Here is a 24213-nt window from a genome sequence, read left to right on the forward strand (position 1 = left end):
TGATATAAGCTGTAATATGTTTTTTTTCACAAAATTACTGAGTTATAGCCAATTCTTATCTTTCTTGACTAATTTCACTTAGTTAGCCATGGAAACAAGTTCAATCGTCAGAAATGTGAGACTGTTACATCCAAACTTTGTAAATTAAAATAAGCAAAAATTGTAAATATGAAGTTTTCAAACGAAGAAAAACGTAAGGATTATTGGTTCAACTTTTCTTGGCCATACAGTTTCGAGGATACTTTGACCGGTGAACGTTACTTACGTTTTTTAGAGAACGGTTCAGACATGTTAGAGACATAGTTCAAGACATGTTAGAAAAGTTAAATTTATCACCTGACCTATCTATATTTTAAATTTTTTTATGCGGTATGGTAAACAGAGGCGCACCAGGGGGGGGCCTGGGGGGATTAGCCCCCCCTGTTGACCGGTGCGTGTCGTATAAAATTGGTTTTAACCTCACATGAATCTTATCTTATAATGGCCTAAGCCCCCTCCCCAAAAGACTTGAGCCCCCCCCAAAAGTATATGTCTAGTTGCGCCACTAATGGTAAACAACAAGGTTTATAAAAGAAGTTATGAATTAAGACAGGCACTCGAAGAGGCGGTACAGGAGAAGTTTAATTAAGTCGACCGGTCGTTCGAAGAAATTCAGTTTTAAAAAGATGCATTTATGTACTAAAAACAATGGCGGATTTTTTGAAAATATTATCTTTTTAAGTTTTAGTTTGTGTAATGTAAACTGTAACGAGCCATTTAATAATATATTTTGCCTTTTTATAAGTTATAAATCATAACAAATTTATTTATTTATTTATCGTATGGCTCATATACATGCAAGAAAACTAGACATTTAAACATAGACATAAAATAAACTACAATGTAAATGAAAACATTACAATGTAAATATAAAAAAAACAAGTATAATATAAAAAGACAACATAAAAAATGTATTTACGAACACTATATATTAACATCTAGATGCCCTATCCATTCCAAAGCGGATGGAGAAGCCTCCAGAAAGTCTCTCCAGTCTTCACCATAAGCGCGTAGGTTGCACTCTCTAGTTATGTGATGGATGTTTTGGTGAGGGGATCCGCAATCACATTCTGGGGAAGGTATTTTTCCCCACTTATAAAGGGAATCCGCACATCTTCCATGGCCAGAGCGTATCCTATTCAAAGTTGACCATGTTTTCCAGTTTAGATCGGTACCCGGTGTCTGGCAATAGTTATTTTTGAACCAGGAGTATAGGTGCGCATCGGCCATTTCTCTCCATAACTGAAGCCACAGTTCTCGAGAATTGTAGTTACTGATTTTTAATTGTTCAGCTGTTCGCAAAGGTGGATTCCTCGACTTAAGTGTATTCACCTGTAAAGCAGGAAGTGTTTCATGGACAGGTAGCGTTGGGGTAGCTATTATTTTATCAAATTCTCTAAGAAGAGCCTCGTTTCTGCGTAGATTTGGAGGTAGGATGTTACTCAGAACTGGAAGCCAGTAACTAGGGGTGCATCTGATTGTCCCTGTAATCAGCCGCATGGTGTTGTTCAGCTGTCTGTCTACGAGATTTGTGTGGTGGCTGTTCAACCACACGGGTGCACAATACTCTGCCACACTGAATACCAGACCAAGGGCGGAGATCCTAAGTGTTGTTGCTTTTGCATAACAAAATAAGAACACCATGCCAACTAAGTGAAATTTGTCAAGAAAGATAAGAATTAGCTATAACTCAGTAATTTTGTGAGAAAAAAAACATATTATAGCTGATATCGCTGAAAAGCTTAAAAAATGGCGCTTTTTATGAAGTCATGACCAACTATGGTTTCCATTTCAAAAAACATATGTTTGTGTGATATGTCAAAAATGACAGGCTTTAGAAAAAATCGAAGAACACAAACTCATTCGGGATGTGATTATCTACAACTTTTATCTGAAAACTTTTTGTTTAAAATAGATTATAATGGAATTAGGGACAAATTTTAAAATAGCTAAAATTTGTTTTTTATTAAATATCTAGTAAGCCATGAACTTTTTCAAAAATTTGAAAGGCGCATATTTATGACCCCACAAAACTGCAATTCTTTTCCCATTTAACCGACTCTCTATCGCCAGTAGTTTCCGATATACCCAAAGAGAACATCGTAGGAAACTCACCCTCTATAGTGCTGGCCCTAATTTACATTAATTTCAAGAAATGTAATTATTATTTTTGGAAAAAAATACTGCATATTCTTTTTAGTAATTGTCATTGCCATTTGATATGGGGTTATAATTTTATTGACGGACAAAATTAAAATTTGATTGTTGCTGTAGAACAAAATTTATTTCTTTTACTGCAAAAATGCCTCAAAGATTTAACCAAAATGAACAGGAGCTCGTTGCTAAGTTTATAAATTATTTTTCTTGAGAAAAAGGTGCTGGTAGGACAGTCTTGCCCGTGAACGCCGTATATGAACTATAGAAATTTTAAAACATTTTCCGATGCACGTCATTAATCACATTGACACTAAAGCCTATAAACCTGAGTAAATGAAATTTTAGCAAAAATGTTTAAATTTGTTGACTAATTTAAAATACCAAGCAGCTCTTCATTATAATTTATAGAGCAAATGATTGTAACAGATATTTTATTTAGATTAAAGCTGCAAAAATTAGTTTAAACCAATTTTTATTATCGCCTTGTTGGTCACATTGCGCCATGTTCAGCAATGTTGTCGTGTATTATTTGACAATTATCCTAGTATCAGTCATTATTTTGTATAATATAGTGTTGTTGAATTTTTGGGAGTAATTTTCATTTTTTGCCGTTTTTCATAGTTTTTTTTCTCTTAAATTGTACTTCTAAGTACGAACAGTTCTTTTAAGAACTAAATTTTCGAGATTCTTCATTGCATTTTTTAAATTGTGGATGAAAATATGCCGAAGTTTTTAAACAGGTCCTTTATTACCCTTGAATGCAGTCAGAGAAGTAAGTTTGATTGGTAAGCACATTACACTTTCAAGTTATTTCTACTTATTTCAATTTGTAGCGAGTAGGTGCTGCCTTAAAAAAATTATATACTAAAAATATATTGTTTGTTGAGGTTATTAAAAGGTAAGGTTGTCTCGCAACTTTTGGACCAATAGGAGCGAAGCGGAATATCATCACTGTGACGTACACAGAACGTATAAAATCATAGATAAAAAGAATAAAGAATAGAATGCAACGGACAAAGAGAGATATATGGGCAATGTAATAAATAAAAGAAACATCAAACAACTAAAAACTATGGACGCCATACATCATATACACAATGAATATCGATTCGGAAATGCACCGTCGGACTGTCGGCAGTTTTTATCCATTTATCTATGAGCGGTAGCATCCCGTAGTAGATGACGTTTTCAATAATGGCGGATCGAGTTACGAGACAACCTTACCTTTTAATAACCTTGATTGTTTGTCACTTTTAAATTAAGATTCATTTCATAAATCCATTACAATCTGGCAGCGCTGTCGCCATCGCTTGTCACTCAAAGGTGATGACGCGCATCGGAAAATGTTTTAAAATTTCTATAAGTACAATGCAAAGGTGTAATATTCCTATGTAAAATACAAATTGATAATGTTTTTAAATAATATAGCGAATTGCTGATGCTTTAGACATAGGAATTTCAACAGTCCAAAAGATTGGAATTAAAGGGATTGTAACTGATGAAGAGATCAAGAAAAAATGAATAAATGCCGAAAAAAACGGAACTCGCTCAATCAATAATATAGGAACGTATTTAAAATTTTCTAAACAATATAAACTGATCTCAGACATACCCTAAAACTCATATTTGATAAGTAATGATGAAGTAACGGTGAACGATGGCTGAACAGTCTTTATATATAATTTCCCATCATTCTCATTCTCAACTGTCAAACAAATCAATATTTATCTTTTTTTATAATAGGGCTAAACTTAGTTTAAATTAATTAGAAAAAATAAAAAAAAAAATTAGTTAAGTTTTTAAGTTATTTTTCTTTTAAATGCGACTAAAATGCATTTACTAATAAGTTGTGGATAGCAGAAAGCTTAAATAAGTTTTAAAATATTAATTTATTTATCCCAATCGTAATGCTCATCTACCACAAACCGCGTTTCTATTTTGTTAATATTTAAACTAATTATGTATATTAATAGATAGGAAACAATGTGTAGATGAATGCACGAATGCATGAATGCATGAATTCAGTTCTTTTATTAAATACCTAGTACAAATTTAATGGCTTTTTAAGTATATTCATTTATGCTCAATAAATTCAGTTTTAAAAACGATTTGGATCTTAGACAGAGTATCTTAGAATAAAATACAATTTGGGTATAGATCAAATCTCTTATTTAAAGCTCATTGATTGAAAATTAATGGTTTTAACACAAACATCGGATACAATATGTCCCCGGATTGTCTTTAGAAGATGAAACACTTGTTTATTACACAGGCCGACAAAAAAAAATTTTTTCGATGTAACACAAAGCTCAATAGGATATTGTGGTAGAATGAACCTATCTAATCACGAAAGTGGCAAAAAAAAAGTCGTAACACGTAAGGTTTTTTTGTTACATTAATAAAACATCATTCAATATTACAATATTCAATATATTAAGATAGCTATTCAAAACATGATTTAAGAACTTCTTAAGCCTATATACCGATTATATTTTATAGTTTACACTCCTCAAACATTACTTATACCTAAAAAGTACAAAACAATCGAAACGAGATCAAAACATAAACAAAAACTTTTACTTTTTCCTTTTATGAGGGACCGCGTCTTCTCTCTTCAAAAACCAACAGTAATCACCCATCATGGCTGGATCCCATCGTCCTTGATAACGAATTTCCATTGTCCTTATGTCTTGATGGAATCTCTCACCTTGCTCATCACTGACAGCACCCATATTTTCAGGGAAAAATGACAAATGAGAATGGAGAAAGTGAATTTTTAAAGACATTCGGGCACCAAGCGATTTATAAGCATCTAAAAGCTCATTAACCAATTGTTCGTAGTTCGCATCCTTATTGTTTCCCAAAATCCCTCACTACACTAACAAATGAGGTCCATGCTCTGAGTTCCTGCCTGGTAAGCGTGTCTGTGAAATTTGTGTCGTCCAACAATTTCCTGATTTGTGGTCCAATAAAAATACCCTCTTTCAATTTGGCATCACTCAACTGGGGAAAGACTTGCCTTAGGTATTTAAATCCATCACCTTCTTTATTCATAGCTTTCACAGAAGTTTTCATGAGGCCAAGTTTGATATGAAGAGGAGGCAGGAGGACGTCTTTGGGGTCTACAAGAGGGATATACTTGACATTTTGGGAACCCGGTTGAAATTCACTTCTTTCTGGCCAAATTTTCTGTACATAATGATGATTTACTGCACGACTGTCCCACAAACAAAGAAAACAGCAATATTTTGTAAATCCTCCCTGAAGTCCCACTAAAATTCCTATAACTTTCAAGTCCCCACATATCTGCCATTTATACCTGTTGTAGTTGATTCTATCTAAAAGCATGCGCATATTTTCATAAGTTTCCTTCATTGTCACTGAATGGGCAACTGGTATAGAGGGTTTTAAATTTCCGTTATGCAATAACACAGCTTTTAGGCTATATTTCGACGAATCTATGAATAAGCGCCACTCACAGGAGAATGTTCTATAGAAAGTTCCTGCATTAAACCATCGATATCAGTACATGCACACAACGAATCCTCCATACTGTAGAATGCAGAGAACGGAGCATTTCTTTTCTAAAAGTGGTGATTTTTGTTTCATTGGCTAACAGATTCCATTCCTTAAGCCGGGATCCAAGAAGTTCTGACTGCTGCTTTGATAACCCCAAGTCACGCACTAAGTCATTCAACTCGCTTTGAACAATCAAATGTGGCTTGTCGGAACCGCCCTCTGGGGTAAAGGTAGGATCAGTACACTGGTCTCCAGAGCTGTTTGATTCAATATCTTCCTTATCTTCCAAAACAATACCTTGCCAGTCTAAGGGCGCGATCGGCACTGGGAGATCTGCACCATGAAGAACAGGTCGTATGGCAGACGGCAAATTGGGATACTCGATCTTGTGCTTTTGTTTTTGGAAAAACCTTCAGTTTTCGTCAGGCAAAAATAGCAATCGTCAAAATGGTTAGTTGGTTCTCGCCATACCATTGGAACCGCAAATGGCATTTTTTCCTCTTCCCTTTCATCCACTGCACAAGCGACACGCTACAAGTAACGCAGCACACATGAGGAGCCCACTGCTTGTCTTGATCTCCAACCAAAACTCCAAAATACTTGAAGTAGGCTTTCTTCACATTTTCAGAAAATGGTCTGGCTTGTGATTGCACCATAAATTCTCCACAAATGTAACAAAATCGATCAGGAGACACTTTACAACTGCGGCGCGTTTGACTTGACATTTTTCGTACTATTTATCTACGCATAGAACAACTCACGTCGAAAATCAACTGAAAACTGAACTCTCTTATGTTTTTCACAATATATTATAGTGCACAAAATGCGTCCCTTTCAATCATCCCATCATAAAATTTACCTGTATGTAAACGAATCTACCTAGACTTAATACCTGACATCTATAAAATTGACTACCTGCAAAAAAGAGGCGTAATTAGGCAACTGAAAAGTGGTACGTGTAGGAGCTTCAGGAGTATTTTTTCTGTTATTAGAAGCATATTTTTATGAAGAAATTCTGCAACTGACTCGTGTTACAAAAATCATGTCGGCCTGTGTTATTGATATTTTGGGAAAATTGCATTCTTTATAAACATTTTTGCTTGTCCTAAAATGGTTTATCCCGTTTATATTTTTCCAAATTTCCATACCGTTTGAGAAAAAATTAAAAAAAAACAAGAAAATGTATTATTATTTTTGTGCTCATGCATCTGTAGATGTTAGTAATGTATGGCAATCGCTTCTTTGATTTTAAAGAAGCGATTAGATAACATAACATAAATAAACATAACATACGTAAAAATTATACATATACATATTAAAAATAATCATACAGAAAGTTTGGGGCTTTTTGGTTTTACCTTATTAAGTAATTGTTATCAGGTATGTATGGTAGTATGTTATTAGTAATGTATGGCAATCGCTTTTTTGATTTTAAAGAACATAACATAAATAAACATAACATACGTAAAAATTAAAAATAATCATATACAGCAAGTTTGGGGCTTTTTGGTTTTACCTTATTAAGTAATTGTTATCAGGTAGTTAATTGTTAATTTTGAAGTTAAAGCTGTACACTGGTGCGATCACGGCCGCGATCGCGATCTCCACGCGGCCGCGGCCAAACCTATGAGCCGTTTCACATTGGCGCGATCGAGTTTTGGAGACGAAGCGGCCTGGCGGCGTTCTATTCTGCGGTGGCGATCAGATTCAACTTGTCGAGTTTGATCGCGTGATCGCGACCCAACTGATAGGAATTTTCCGTTATTTTGTGTATTTTTTCTTGTTGCAATTTAGAAATGGAGTTACCAGAGCAGCTAATTAAGGCTACACACTATTAATTAGCACTCTTAATTAAGGCTACACACATACTAAAATACACAAAATTCTATATGATTTATCCGATCCAAGTTACAAAAATAATAGAATTAAAAATAAAAAGTTTGAGACAAAATTGGAGTTGCAATTGGATTGGATAGTACAAATGTATATATTTCTATTGTTTAAGTTTAAATATTGTAGGTAAATATTTAAGAATGTTTTTTTTTCGGTATACATAATTCACATCTTTAATTTGTACCTATGTATACCTACAGGATGGCGCACTACATATAGGTACGGCCATGAACGTGAACGCGTTGGTGTGTGCTAGAATGATCGCTCATGTTATCGCTGCCCTGATCGTGATCGTGATCGCGGCCGTGATCGCACCAGTGTGCGTGTAGCTTTACTTGATATAATGTCATTTTAACAGAACGTCAACGGTTTTTGTAGACGTATCTGTTTTAAAAAACTAAAGTGTTCTCGAATAATTAAATTTAAATATTCTAAATAGTTTTTTTCTTTGTATTTTTTTGCTTCCGATGACGGAACGAGATAAACTTTCCGAAACATTAAGCATTTTTTTGTTCGTTAGGTAAATTTGTATATTTTTAAACCTAACTTCTGACAAGTAGGTAGTTTCCGTTTGGGATTAACGCAGAAGTGTTTACATAAAATAACTATTTTATTTTGTAGATTTTCTTGCAGTGCAGTGGCGAAATACCCATATAGGATTTTTTGGAGAGATGAATCCGTTACATAGGTATAGACATTTATTACAAGAAAATATAGTTGAATATTTTCTAAATCTATAGTCTATTTAGAAAGCGTTTAATTAATTAGAAAGCGTTTCTATGATAATATAATTTCGATTTCATTCTTTTTTTTCAACTATATTTTCATGATTTTCTTAATTTTCTCTAAAACGGTATCGAAGGGTGCCTCACTGCCAAAATATCATTTTATTTGCAAGCGACTGCCAGGGACTGCGAAGAGGACTGCCTATGACTGATGCAATGTAATTGTAGGCGACTGCCGTAAGACTGCTATTGACTGCCAGTGACTACCAAGAAAATGTATATGTCCCCAATTCCAATAGTGAGACACCTCTCGGGAAATTTGGAAAAGTGTAAAAGTGACAAAGTTGGAAAGACAATTCGGAGACATATAGTAGATTTAAATTTAAAATGCAATTTTTTTAATTAAAAATGCCCAAAGTTGACATATTATATGTCGTTCTATTCAGAATATCAATTTCTGTCATATAAATTAAAAAAATATTGGGGTACCATTTAAAAATCAAAAGTTGTAGTAATTTCCGGTGAAACAGGAAGTTATCGAATAACGATAATAAATCGATAACTTTCTGTTCGATCGAAAGTAATTATTGAATACATCAATCAATCCCGATATATGTCGTATACTAACATACCAAATATCGTTTTACTATCTGAAAAAAATGAAAAAAGTTATAGGGGTTGAACCCCTTTTGGAGGTCACCCGGTACTCGGTATAAAAGTTATTAAGAAAAATGATTCCAATTATGACAAAATAAATGGCCTATTGCAGAAAAATAATTTTGATCATGTCACATTCGCCATTTTTAAAAACCGTTGAAAGTGACACGGTACCTTTCTGAGTGTATCGACCAAAATTTACATTTAATTTCCAATTTTCTTGGTATTAACTCAAAACGACAAGTTTAAGCTTGACAATCAAGACTTTTGTTGTTTCAGAACACCAAAGCCAAACTTTCGGAAACATTGAAGGACTTGGAAGATCTCAGATGGTCTAACGATGCACTGGAACTGAGGTTTATGCAGGTAGTTATGGACATTGTTTTTATACCCTTGTTAATTTTTAATCGATTTCTTAAAATAGCTACAGAAAGAAAGAGATGAGTTACATAATCGTTTCGTCAAAGCTATTTTGGAAGTGCAGCAGAAGACCGGTGTGAAAAATATACTTCTGCAGAAGCGAATCCTAACCTTAAGTCAAGTAACTGAACATAAGGAGGTTGTAATCGGCGAATTGACAGCTGCGATGATGAACCCACCTGAAAAAACTAATCAGCAACTAGAGGTATGCCTTTAAATTTGGATGTGTTTTAATTTTTCTTTTGATGGGCGTTATGAGGTTATTTTTTGTACAGGGTGTCCCACTAAGAATAGCTCTCGGCTGTATCTCGGAAAGTATTAGCCGTACCGGCTGCGGAAAAAAATATTTATAACTAAAGAGGCTATGAGAAATTGCTGGAAATTATTTTCAAGTTTGTAGAACGACCGCTAGAGGGCGCAACTGCAACAAAAAATAAGAAAATGGAGTTTTTACACCATTTTGCCTATATAAGGTGTACTATAAGTAATAGCCTCATAATCTTCAGTAAATTTTGAATATTTTTTGTTAGAGCCATTTTCCCCTATCTACCAAAATAAAGTGGTGGGTTGGAAAAGGTTAGTTCTGTTTTTATTTAAATATTAATAACTCTGGACTGGATGATCGGAATCCAACAAGCGAGGGCCCATTTAAAAGAGCGTTTCTTACTCTATATTGTACCATATAAACAATAATAATAAGCTTTTGAACGTAGACGCTAGGGGGCCTTGTTTTACAATTTATCAAACATAGCGCGTTTTTTCCAAAAAATTAAATGCAATAGTATATGTAATTTTAACTGATAGTAAAGAGTAGTAAAAGCTTAAAAAGTCAGCGAAAACCGCACCATGATATCTTCTCTCAAACCGAAGATATTAGCAAAATTATAATAAATACCAAAAAATAAGCCCTTAATTACCTTATTTTTACAACACGGTATCAGTAGCCCTCTTGATAATGCCCATTCCAACAAAAAATAAGATAGAAACAGTTAGTTTATTTTAAAATCGACGAAATACCAGAATACCATAATACCAGAGGTATTAATATCTAATAATTAAGATATTAATAACAGTGAACAAGCAACGATGATTCAGTGAAGTCATGGTAGGCTTTGGAAAAAAGCTTTTCACGTAATAGTATAAACGTCAAATTGTTATTAGATCAACATTTTGATAGTCTTAGCACGTTTTTTATCTTTTGATTGCTTTTTCAAAATGCCAACAACTTCAACTACTTCAAATAATGAAGGTATTTTGAAAAAAGCAATTAAGAGATAAAAAAACGGGGGTAAGACTTAAATGTTTATCTCATAACCGTTTGACGTTTATACTATTACGTGAAAAGCAACTTTTTTCCAAAGCCTACTATGACTTCACCGAATCATCGTTTCTCTCTTGTGTGTGTTCACTGTTATTAATATCTTAGTTATTACATATTAATACATTTGGTATTATGATATTTCGTCGATTTTAAAATAAACTAACTGTTTCTATCTTATTTTCTGTTAGAATGGGCATAATCAAGTGGGCTACTGATACCGTATTGTAAAAATAAGGTAAATAAGGGCTTATTTTTTGGTATTTATTATAATTTTGTTAATATCTTCGCTTTGAAAGAAGATATCAAGATGCGGTTTTCGCTGACTTTTTAAGCTTTTACTACTCTTTACTATCAGCTAAAATTACATATCGTCGGTGAAACGTGATAAACTGCTAACTCCATTATTCCTAATTTTACAGGAGAGCAAAAAAACGGTACAAAAAAATATGTACACATGTGGGAAGTATTTTGATGCGTTAATATGATAAAGAGATAAGAATTTTATTTGCTGGGGAACAATAAAACTCAATATTTCGTGTTACGTCATTTTTTTCAGACACAATAGGGAGATAGCAGATATTCGTCTTGCAGAAATAAGAAATAAAAATATACTTCTGGAGATAGCAACCTTTATTGTTTGAAATTTTGAAAGTGGAAATGAATATTACCCAAACAGATTTACAAATAATCAATTAAATTTAAAAAATATGATATTCATAACCATATATTTATAATATTGTCGGTCTAGAAGCAAAACATACAAGTCCAAAAACGAATAAATTTTTAATGAAAATTTTAAAAATTTTTGAATTTTTAAAGAACTGAAGTAGCAGAATTTTGAACTTGATATTTTTTTCTTTGGACATGAATATGAAAATAATTTAAAAATTAAACTTATAATTCTTAGAAGATATGGTAGAATCCTTCCATGCTTATCCTAATTTTTATACAACGGTAGAGTAGACCGAGCTTGGAAGACAGTGCGTGATTTTATTAAATTTTTATTACTTTTCTCCTTATTTTTTTAATTTTTATAAAAATTATGTATCATTTACGTGAAAATACGTTGAAAAAAATAAAACTGATTAGGTATTATAGAAATTCTTGTACAAGTAGGTAATGCTATTTAAACTATTTATAGCACGCCGATGAATTGCTCGTATTTCGTTTTTCCCCTTACCCTTTACGGATTATATAGATAACTATTAGGGGGGCCCTTTATAGTTCATTAATAATTAATGAGAATTAAGAATAATTATTATTCTCTTATCAATATTTGCTTTTGCATTGCATTATGGAATTTGCATTGCATTGGTTTACCTTGCATTAGGGTAGTTCCCTGATTTCTATACAGGGTGAGTCTTAAATAAGTTCAAATATGTGCAGGGCTGGTAAATCTCGATAAAAGAAACATAATATTTTCTCTTTACTGTTTTTTTCAAATAAATCCAAAATAACTGAGTTATTTCACTTTTAAAATTTCCAATTTTTTGCTATAATTTTGAGAATCATTGGATTTTCTTTCTTGTAAATTTAATCTACTACCTATGTTACCATATTACAAACAAAGTAGGTTTTTAAACTAAAAATTAAAGAAAAATCCAAAATTTTTTTTTTTTAAATTCCAAATTTTCAAAAATTCGCCCAAGAAACCTCATAATCGTGTTTCTTGGGTCGAAATATACTACCCTAAAATATTTGCACTTATTTAAGACTCACCCTGCATATAATAGGAAAAAATTGACCAAAACGTAAGACGAAAAATACACAAAAAAAACACACTAGCCCCTCCTTACATTGCCACCCGGGCCCCTTTGGCCTAGTGCGACCCTGGATCGACGTACTGTACTAAAAAAACATACGACTACGACTCTGTGTGTTTGCTTTAGCGTGATCGTAACGAAAATTACGGAGATAGCAGCATTTCGGAGGCTATTTCAGATCACTAGGAGTTAGCAGATATTATTGAGTTAAAATAAAAAATTTTCTTTAATGGGAAAAAATATGTTTGCTTTCCCTACTTATAGAGTATTTTTTTCTCTTTCTAATGCTATAAAAAAACTTATTAACGTAAAAAATGGAGTTAGCAGGTTATCACGTTTCACTGACGATATACTTTCGTATTTCATTTTTTTGTAAAAAACGCGCTATGTTTGTTAAATTGTAAGAAAGAGCCCCCTAGCGTCTACGTTCAAAACCTTATTATTATTATTTTTATGGTATAATATAGAGTAAGAAATGCCCTTTTAAACGAGCCCACGTTTGTTGGATTCTGATCATCCAGTCCGGAGTTATTAATATTTATATAAAGATAGATCTAACCTTCCCCCACCACTATATTTTAGCAGATAGGGGAAAATGGTTCTAACAAAGAAAATCCAAAATTTAATGAAGATTATGAAGCTATTATTTATAGTACCCATTATCTAGGCAAAATTCTGTAAAAATTCTATTTTCTTATTTTCAATAGCAGTTGCGCCCCCTAGCGGCCGTTTTACAAACTTGAAAATAATTTCCAGCAATTTCTCATAGCCCCATTATTTATAAATATTTTTTTCCGTAAGCCCTACAGCTAATACTTTCCGAGATACAGCCGAGAGCTATTTTTAGTGGGACACCCGGTACTTATTTCTCATTTAAAATTTGTCATTGATAAGTAAAAAAATAGACAAAGCTACGAAAGCGTAGGGCTGCGATGTCAACACTGAAATTTATTTTCACCAAAAATTTACAAAGTGTAAATTTACATTTTTTCTGTAAATTTACATTCTCTCTAAATTTACACTTTTTCTGGAAATTTTCACTTTTTTATTGTAAATTTACACTTTTCCTGTCAATTACTACCTACTTTAGTGGCTATACTGCTAATGAATCCGCCGTTTCTCCTTACAAGAACATTTAAAATGTAGTGTTATGAAGAAGAGAATAACATGAACCCGATCGTATTCGTTAATGACTGAAAATTATATAATATTATTACTAAAATATGAGTTATTAAATTAAAAATAAAACGTAAAAATCTTTAAAAAATGATATATGTATAAGAAATATATTGTTTGTCACTTTTAAATTACGATTTATCTCATAAATCCATCACAATATGGCAGCGCTGTCACCATCGCTTGTCACTCAAAATTGATCACGTGCATCGGAAATTGTTTTGCGATTACCATAGGTATAGTTCATATCAAATGAACTTTTACTCACGTGATTAAGCTTGACCGGCACAGCATTGCCCTCTTTTACATATTTTCTTTTAATCAAAATATTTTAGGAAACAAAAATAAATTAACTATAAATATATAAACATTTATTATTTACATCAACAAAACTCACCATTTTAGCAGCACTTAAGAGATATAAAGGGCCATATCTACCGCTTTCCCGTTCAAAATATTCTAATAAAGTTGCGGTGAGTTTTTTACGGCTATTAAGCTATCTTGTACACTTCGCACTAAAAGAGGTTCTACAAAGAATAATGTTCCATTGCAAGGCCTGCTAGTAAACATTTTTAAGCTTAAAGTATCACACCACTATTTACTTACCACTTTTTACTCGTAATACAAAACTAAAGTGGAAAAACGAATGACAATGTTAAATGTGGCAACTTAACGTTTTTTACAGAGCTCCCACCTGAATTCCCGAATATATCCATGGTTGGCAACAATGAATTTAAAAATCGCGCCCTCGATTAAGCAACTAAAAGTTTAATTGATATCAAATATATATAGTGTTTTTATAGCAAAAAAGGCGTTGACCTTTTGTTAATCTAGTTAATTTAAAATCTGATTACACCTATGGAAATAATTCTCATCATTCTTTTTATTGTTGTTGCATAGAAACGCATTATGCATTCGTTAATAGAGTATCGTCAACTATTTTATGATAATTAGTGTAATTATAATAAAAATATACGGTAAATATAGATTAACATCCTTTAATGGGTAATAAAGTTTGACAATAGAACATCCATTCCACAATAATGACCCAGATTGCTCTAAAACAATAGAATGTAAAGCAGTGCACTGTCAAGAAGAATTGAACGCATCAGTGGGTATCTAATGCACTAAAACTAGTAGGCATAGACGTGCATATTAATAGAGGATAATAAGAATAAATAAATTTATTAGAAGCATGTATTAAAATTTAACAAACTTTTGAGAGTCCATTTCACTAGTCCGAAAAAATAGCAAAATAAGAGTTCGGCATTTATCCTTTTATGTAAAACTGGCTAGGTATTTTTACACAATTGAAGAAGGAAATTAAAGATAAATGATTATACTATATCCGTATAGTAGCACATTCTTAGACAACTTCTTTATTTTTAAGATTTTGATGGTCAAACATCAACAAAATATTCCTTATGTTTGGTCTAAATTTTCTCGAAAATAAAGACATAATTTAAAATTTCGTTACATAACGGAAATAGACTGAAGTTTTGTGATTACAGTGATGTATAATTTGTACGGATTTGTAACAAATTGCTCGCTATTTTATGGCAAATGCTGAAGGTCTGCAAACCTTATCAAAGCCTTAATCAAAGCACGTGTGTTTGGAATTTTGGGTGTGGCTTAACACGACAGGATCGGGCTAAGCCTAAAGCCGCGTCCGGACTACTCGGGCTCGGGCTTGAAACGGCGCGGACTTTGGCTTGTAGGCTGGCTTGCGTGCCATTTCAATACAGCAAGCCATCTGTCCACGTTGTCAGTCAGTTGAAGAAAAGCACGGGCTCCAGGTGGATCCGCGAAAATGATGTCCGACGACGAGCTTCTTGCAAGTGCTACTTTTATTGTTCTACATTCACTCTTGAACAGAATTTGTGGTTTCCCTTGGAGTATATTTGTCTTGTAAGAAACTGAAACTGTCATAAGCAAACCAGGTTGGAGCATATATTTCGTCTCTACCCATTCCTGAAGTTTTATTTCCCACCTTTTTCTTGATTTTTCTATACGTTGCTAACAAACCTATTCATCTTTTTCTTTACTTCACCTATACATCGACTTCTATATCTTGCGATATTTCTTTCCGTGCATCATTTTTTTATTAACCATTTTGTACATCTTATGCGTACTATCCCACAAACAATATATTTTTCGTATAATTTTTTCCTCCGACCATTCCATCTTGGCTCGGCGTGACGAGACGAAGGGCAACGATAAACTGTCATCCCTGTCCAAAACACTTGCAAGCCGCTGCGAGTTTCCTTTGATGTACCGACAACCGGCGGAGCCACGAAAGCCCGAGCACGCGCCGCTCGCGTGGCTTGCGAGTCGGCTCGTTGAAGAAGCTTGCGAGTTTTTTCACGAGCCCGAGCCCGAGTAGTCTGGATGCGGCTTTAGACAGTACTGTTCGCGTCGTTTTCGGGTGTCGGGTAAAGCGGGTGTGTGTCCGAAGAAAATATATATTATATTCCAGAAATCTGCCTAAGGCTTAGCCCGATCCTGTTGTGTCAAGCCACACCCAAAATTCCAAACAGCACCTGCTTTGATTAAGGTTTGCAGAGCTTCAGCATTTGCCATAAAAGAGCGAGCAGTTTGTTACAAAACCGTATAAATCATATATCACTGTAATCACAAAACTTCAATCACAGCTTCAATCTATTTCTGTTATGTAACGGAATTTTAAATTATGTCTTTATTTTCGAGAAAATTTAGTCCAAACATAAGGAATATTTTGTTGATGTTTGACCATCAAAATCTTAAAAATAAAGAAGTTGTCTAAAATGTGCTACAATACGGATATAGTATAATCCTTTATTTTTAATTTCCTTCTTCATTTGTGTAAAAAATATCTAGCCAGTTTTACATAAAACGTTAAATGCCGAACGCTTCTTTTGCTACTTTTTCGAACCATCGAAATGGACTCTTAATGGAATATGGGATGCCATAAAATATTTATGTAAAAATATACCTACACTCTTCTTGGAATTAAAATCTAGATATATCTCTAAACTTTTTAGCACGTTACTGGTGGGACGATAAAGATCTAAGGTTAAAAAAGTTTTAAATTTATGAGCAGGAGTTTATGTTTTGTTGGTCATTTTGAACGCCATAAAATTCAAAATGGCATTGCTGAAAATACACTGATGCTATATCAGATACAGTCCTTTTTACGTTTTAACCTTTATGCTGGGTTATTGGTGTTTTTAATTTAGTTACTGTTTTTATTTACTATATATTTTAACATACAAACTGAAAAACTACCTACAACTTTACGCTCTAAAATACACTCCACCACCCTTTTCCTATTCCACATTTGAGGAAATAGTGTTTGGAACAGGGTTGCCAACTTTTCAATATTGATTTACCGTATAGCGCAGCTCAGATTACCATAACATAAACATATTCCCCCATTGTGTCAGCAATATGTGCAAATATTTTCACGATTGGTACCTAGATCTCGACAAAAGAAACATATTTTCTCTTTACCGTTTTTCAAGTAAGTCCAAAATAACCGAGTTATTATTTTACTTTGGAAATTATAAAAAAATCAATTTTGCTTTTGAGAACTGGTTCACTGGATCTTTTCTGGGTTTTCTTTCTTGTATGGTTAATCCTGGTTTAATCTATAACCTATCGTGGCCATATTATCAAGCTATTATGATTAGCAAAATAAAATTACACTAAATCACCACAATACACCAAAACACTTTTACTTTTACACTGGACGCGCGTTTCGCTAACCATGTAACATTTATAAACTGTTTATAATCATCTGCTGATGATGCTAACATGGTTAGCGAAACACGCATCCAGTGTAAAAGTAAAAGTATTTTGGTGTATTGTGGTGATTTAGTGTAATTTTATTTTGCTGTGTAACACCAAAGGTTCCAACCCTCAACTGTAATATTACGACTAACTAAAAAAAAAATTAAAAATTTTCCAAAATTTTCTTAAAAATTTTCAAAACCTTTTTTTCACAAAAAAACTCTTAGACGTGTTCCTGAGGTCGAAATATACTACTCCTATAAATATTTGCACTTATTTAAGACCCACCCTGAATATTAATAGAAAATTAATTATAAAAAAATATTACATTTAATCATCGAAACTAATATCCTCATCCGCCTCATTCTGATGACTGATGACTTGTGGCCATTTACATACTTATACGCAGTACCAGGAGCTGGTGTAAATTTCTCATTCTTATAAAGGTGGGTTATGGTCATTCGAAAAAAAAAATTAAAATAAATTTTTCGGGGAACTGCAGATTAACACACTGTACTTACGAAATACAATTCCCAGCTATATGTAGTACTGTTTCTCATTCACGAGAACTCAGCAATCCGGACAAATAATCTCTAAAATCCGGACAATATCCGGACGTCGCGTAAAGGAAACTATAAATTTACTTATGAACTTTTATTGGATGCAAATAATAGCAGCAGAATAAATAAAATATAAAGCAAAAAACATTCACTTTCGAGCAGTACACCAAAAGCGAAAAATTTGAGCGTCAAAGTATAGAAATGGGTACTTTCGAACATGCATCGATTAAGTAGAGCTGTAACATCGTAGAGACTAAAATATTCAACAAAGTAACTGAGAAAATAATTCAAGTGTCACTGTAAAATATTTTACTAAATTGTTTTTGCAGTCAGGTTTCCCGGATGCTTTTCCAAATCCGGACCGGACCGCCCCAGACCCTCAAAAAATCCGGAGATGTCCGGATAAATCGTGACGTATGGAAATCCTACTTGTAGTGAAATTAATTACATTTACTTTATTAGAGATATATTATCTCTTAATTAATAAGAACTGTTGATCACAAATTAAAACAAAATCGTGGCTTTGTCTGTTCAAAATACCGTACGTTTACCGTATTTTTTATGTAAATACCGTACTTATACGAACGGTAATAGGTTTGGACCGTATATCGTACATTAACCGAAACTACCGTAATCAAAAATGCCTAGTACCTAGATCTACCGAAAATCGCGATCTTGAAAGTATCGCAACGACTGTAACGGAAGCATCAACACCAACAGCGACGGATCAAAGCGCGACGCTACGTACTTACCAGTTCCAGTTACTACTGTTCGCGACCGACGAAAACTCGATCCTACGAGCGCTCCAGCATTCGCGCGACCACTGGCACTGGACGTAATACAATTAATGGAGGCATTGGAGCGGAGTACGTCGCGGTATTAGGTCGTTACCAGTTACATCTCTTCGCGACAGATGAAGCGGTTGAGATCGCGCGACTCTTCATACTTACTAGTTGCAGTTACTACTGTTTGCGACCGACGAAATCGCGGTTCAGAAAAGTTTTCTTGTAAAACAGTTACTGCGGTTCGAGCTAATTCCAAGAGCGATTATAAATAATTTATTTGCAAATTACAAATAATTTTAGTTTTGTCGTTATTATGATCGTTGTTCTTCAGTAACATGTTCCTGATTCGTTGTGGAGCGCGACACGATGTTAGAAAAACACATCACTAACGTACATAACTGAGTTTCATAAGCAATTTAACAGTAGGTATGTAAATAACCTGAATAATTTATGCCTAGTAATTTATTTCCTTCCTGGCATTCTTAAGGCGCGGCTGGAAACAGAATGTAAAAAATAATTTTAAACCGGGAAACAACAGGTATTATTTACAACCTATTGACCCGGTTACTTCATGAAACTAGGTCCCTAAGGAAGCCAGGAAGGCGTAAAAATAGATCTAAAGCACCAAGCCCTGAAATTTCAGATATATATTACATTGTCTTTCTTCGTCTCTGGGTGTTTCAACCCCTTGCGTGCCGGAAGGTGGTTTGTCAGGCTCTGAAATATTAGGTTACAATTCGGGGAATAACTGTAGTTTTCAAATTGGAAATATTGATTGATTTTAGTTTAATTTATAATTTTTATTAATAAAAAAATCTGAACAACTGTGTAACGTTTCTTTCTTGTTCTTTAACTGTCGTATTTTTATTTGGTTGTGTTTACATACATACAGGGTTATTCACCTCATTCGACCCGGAGTATGTAGCCACATAATTAGATTTTTAGAAATTCTGAATGATAGGGTCGTTGGAGGACTATTCAAATTCAATTTAAAATTATTTTCAAAAGAAACAGAGTGTCACAAATAAATAAAAAATATCAAATATATATTTTTTTAAATGGAACATCCTGTACAGGGTGGGTCAAATTCGACGCTTTTAAATGGAAACACCCTTTTCTATAGGAGGTAGACAAAAACTAATATCGGTGTCTGGAGCTCAATTTTTGTCAAAAACATGATGGTGAAAACCGCATATCGATATCTGTTACCGTTTCGGAGTTACGGGGTGTTTTTCAAAAATATGCATTTTTAACAAATCTCTGTAACTTTTTTGCTATGAAAAATTTTGTATTTTTATGAAAACATTTCCAAAGCACCTTTTTACGTAGAATTTAATGGTTTAAGTAAATTTCAGGATGAATTATAATTAACTTAGAAATGTATGGATATCTTAAAAAACATCTTATGAACCCAATCGACAAGGGATTTCATCCTTGATTATTTTTTATAAATTGTGCTGAATTCACTCTTAGTTTTCCTTTTCAACCATGTTTGCCATGTGCCTTTTGAGTTAGCGCTTCTGCAACCTCACCAAGAACTAGAGCTAGAGCGATTTATTGTCTGTAAAATTAACCATTCCAGAAACTTTTAGAGAAAATTACTAAATCAGCAGACAATTTTTGACTGATATGTATTTAATAGATGGTTATTTTCTTTTATCTATGGATATGTATGACCTGTCACATGTTTACAGAATGAGATTGTAGGGCAGGGGAACTAAGCTGTTACTAACAAATGTGAATAGGTCTGGTAGATGGGGGAATTACAGAGTGGGTCAAATTCGACGCTTTTAAATAAAAATACCCTTTTCTATAGGAGATAGACAAAAACTAATATCGGTGGCTGGAGCTCAATTTTTGTCAAAAACATGATGGTGAAAACCGCATATCGATATCTGTTGCCGTTTCGGAGTTACGGGGTGTTTTTCAAAAATATGCATTTTTAACAAATCTCTGTAACTTTTTTGCTATGAAAAATTTTGTATTTTTATGAAAAAACATTTCCAAAGCAAAACCTTTTTACGTAGAATTTAATGGTTTAAGTATATTTTTTAAAATTAATAATTTAAGAATTATCACCAGAAAATTTGATTTTTATATGGGACACCCTGTATATTTTAATTTATTGAAAAGAATTTAAAATTACCTTTCCAAAATATAACACACTTGATATTTTTGCTCGATTCCTCTTCGAGATATAGAGTATATGAAAATTCGCTCGCTTTAAATAAGTAGGCTTTGAACGGCACCGGCTGTATACAAAAACATTCTAGCTGTGAGCATCAATTAAAACAAAAATAATATTTGCAATGAGAGATACAGAATTTTATAACAATTTAAAATATATTTAACCAACATCAACATATTTAAACTATATCTAATAACAATAAAAATAAGTAGCAAACCAAGACATGAGATTTTGTTACAGGTGTTCGACATATCGACCGTCTTCTGTTATGGGCAGACGGGGCAGTTTTTGAACATTTCTCGCGGTATTCATTAACTCAGTGGGGGTGAAAGATACCCTCTCATAACTGCTAAGTATTTCTAATTTTTGTCTAAATTATACCGAAAAATAAGGAACATTTATTCTTCTGCAAATATATCAATATGATTAGATCCATGGGCACTAAGTCAGGCGACCTCGACGGCCAACGGCTGGGATCTTGGTTAGCTATTCAATTATTCATGAAATTGGCTGCAAAAATTTGCTGATAACTTCAGCGTTCAGAGGCGGTGCGTCGTCTTGCTGGAAAAATATGTTTTCGAGTTCCATTAAGGGCATATCATCAATAAGGGGTCCAAAGCCTACTAGTTAAAAGTGGCGAACTTTTAAAAATTCTGTATTTCGAAGGGGATTATAACAAAATATCAAGTGTGCTATATTTTTGGAAAGGTAATTTTAAATTCTTTTTTGTTAATTAAAAATATAGAGGGTGTCCCAAATAAAAAATCAATTTTTCTGTTGATAACTCTTAAATTATTAATTTTAAAAAAATTATACTTAAACCATTAAATTCTACGGAAAAAGGTGCTTTGGAAATGTTTCCATAGAAATACAAAATTTTCCATAGCAAAAAAGTTACAGCGATTTGTTAAAAATGCATATTTTTGATAAACACCCCGTAACTCCGAAACGGTAACAGATATCGATGTGCGGTTTTCACCATCATGTTTTTGATGAAAATTGAGCTCCTGACACCGATATTAGTTTTCGTCTATCTCCTATAGAAAAGGGTGTTTCCATTTAAAAGCGTCGAATTTGACCCACCCTGTACAAGGTGGCGCCTCTCATACGACGCGGAGGGTGGAAGAAGAACGGTAGTTTATATCAAAATGAAATTTTGGGAACATATGTAGGTTAACTGAAAGCAACTTTAAAAAGTATAGAGAGTTCTAGAGGGTGTCCTAAGAAAAGTTACAAATTAAAGTTTTGTTTTTTTTTGTAATGGAACGCCCTATATATTAATTGCTTTTCGGATTCTAGGTGGAAAATAAATATGAGTTTCATTAGAGAAGTATATGAGTAAAATGCAAGGTTTTTGACATATTTAACATTTTCTAAAAATGAAGAACAATTTTTAAATTTCAATAAAATCTACTTAAACTGGAATTTTATCGGTATAGCCTAATATGTAGTTAAAACAACTATTGTACTTTAAATCAAATTAAATTTTTACTCAAAAAGTTATACAGGGTGAGACAAAATTAATATTGAACATTGACTTTCTTTTTTTTTTGAACAACCACTTTTAAAAACAAGTTACTCTTTTACTTTAAATGGAACACACAGTATATTATTCCGATATTCTATGAAGAATTTGCGTCTTTTTAAAATATTATAAAGGTTGTTTATCTTTCAATCATAGATTTTCCTAGGTATTTTCATTTTCATGACTTAGTGTAAAAAGATCTTTATTATTTGATAATTAATAAAAAAATCTAGGTGGCAGTAATATGCCTGACGTTACTTCAGCATAGCGGTCAAATTAGTTCAACTTTAACAACTAGTTATCATTTTGTGTCAGTTAAAAGAAAACAAATTCTCAGAAATTTTCCGAAAATTAAAACTTATCCAACATGAGATAGAAAGTGACATGATTCTATTGATTGATGTCTGGGGTGTGCATTCACCCATTCATGGAATGCTTAAATGCATTCCTGATTCATCTAGTTTGGGCTTTTTTTTTCTGGGGATATGTTAAAGACAGTGTTTACAAATTCCAACCAACTATTATCGACAACACGAGAGAAATGAATGTGGCTGCTTTTCGAAGTAGAACTCCACATATGCATCTTAACATGAAAAGATTTTTTGAAAAGAGAATCATTTTATGCAGTGAATAGGAAAAGAAGCCTTTTGAGCGTTAGGTTTCAACTACTACTATTTACTTCTTGACTAAAGGGTAGGCAACCTTAAAAATATTTTGAAGATATAATATGAAGTCTCGATCGAATATCGGGGGAATAAAATACTGGATGTCCCTGGCTGACCATGATAATTCTTATGGTATGGGGTATGAATTCCATTTTTTAAGCCAGTAATAAAAAGTGGCATTTTTTGGAAACTTTTATCTACCCTGAAAAAGTAAAATGCTGCAGACAGGTATTTTTTTATGTCTACATTTTATGGAATTTATTTTTAGAACAAACTAATCAATCTCTAATAGGTCTGGACACATGCATTTATTTAATATTGTTTACTCATTAAACCAACTATTTTAAAACGTTTACTATCGATAAAAAATCTTTGTTCGTTCAATGCCGCTCTGAAATAATTTTTTATGATTTTTCGAATATTTTCTTAATATAACATCGACATAAGTATTTAAACGTATAATAGCAAATTTATTACAAACAATATAAAAATATTACATTCTTTCAGGATATTTTATCCAAGAAAAACGCCACCATCAGTGACCTTCAATACGAGTTGGCCAGAGTGTGTAAGGCGCACGACGATCTATTGGAAACTTTCGAGGAAAAAATGAAATTTTACGGAATACCTAAGTCGGAGCTGGGTTTCGCCACTTTGAGGATGGTGCCACAAGGTCAAGGGGGGTTGTCGAGGGGACCTGCGGGATTGGTAACTCAAAATAAATAAATTGATATGATGATAAACATTTTTTGTTTCATTTTATACCTTCCTCAAAATAACAATAGCAAATATACAGGGTGATCCGAACTGTATTCAACAAACTTCGACAGCATATTCTGCAGATAAAAATAAGTAAAAAAGTCCGTAGAAATGTATGTCCAAATATGTTTAGTTTCGGAGATACCGGCCGTAGAAGTTTCATTTTTATTTCGATTTTTTTCCAACTAATTTAAGAAGTAACGTCAATATTTGAATGAAAATTGGCGTCTGCAATTTTTTTTGACATGAGAAATTTGATTTTGATGTCAATATGACTCCTATTTGTAAGGGGC

General features: G+C 33.2%; 1 protein-coding gene across 1 annotated transcript in view; it reads left to right on the forward strand.

Annotated features, from left to right (window-relative positions):
- LOC115884589 (dynein regulatory complex subunit 4) overlaps window positions 1-23894 on the forward strand; it is a 49371-nt gene extending 25477 nt beyond the window's left edge. The window contains exons 8-10 of the mRNA XM_030903212.1: window positions 9270-9356; window positions 9415-9615; window positions 23669-23894. Of these exons, the coding sequence (XP_030759072.1) occupies window positions 9270-9356; window positions 9415-9615; window positions 23669-23887 (507 nt within the window). The 3' untranslated portion in view covers window positions 23888-23894. The remainder of the gene's footprint in view (window positions 1-9269; window positions 9357-9414; window positions 9616-23668) is intronic.
- Window positions 23895-24213: the final 319 nt, after the last annotated feature.

The sequence above is a fragment of the Sitophilus oryzae genome, unplaced genomic scaffold (genome assembly GCF_002938485.1).
Source record: "Sitophilus oryzae breed Bouriz unplaced genomic scaffold, Soryzae_2.0 scaffold_302_pilon_pilon, whole genome shotgun sequence".
NCBI lineage: Eukaryota > Metazoa > Arthropoda > Insecta > Coleoptera > Curculionidae > Sitophilus > Sitophilus oryzae.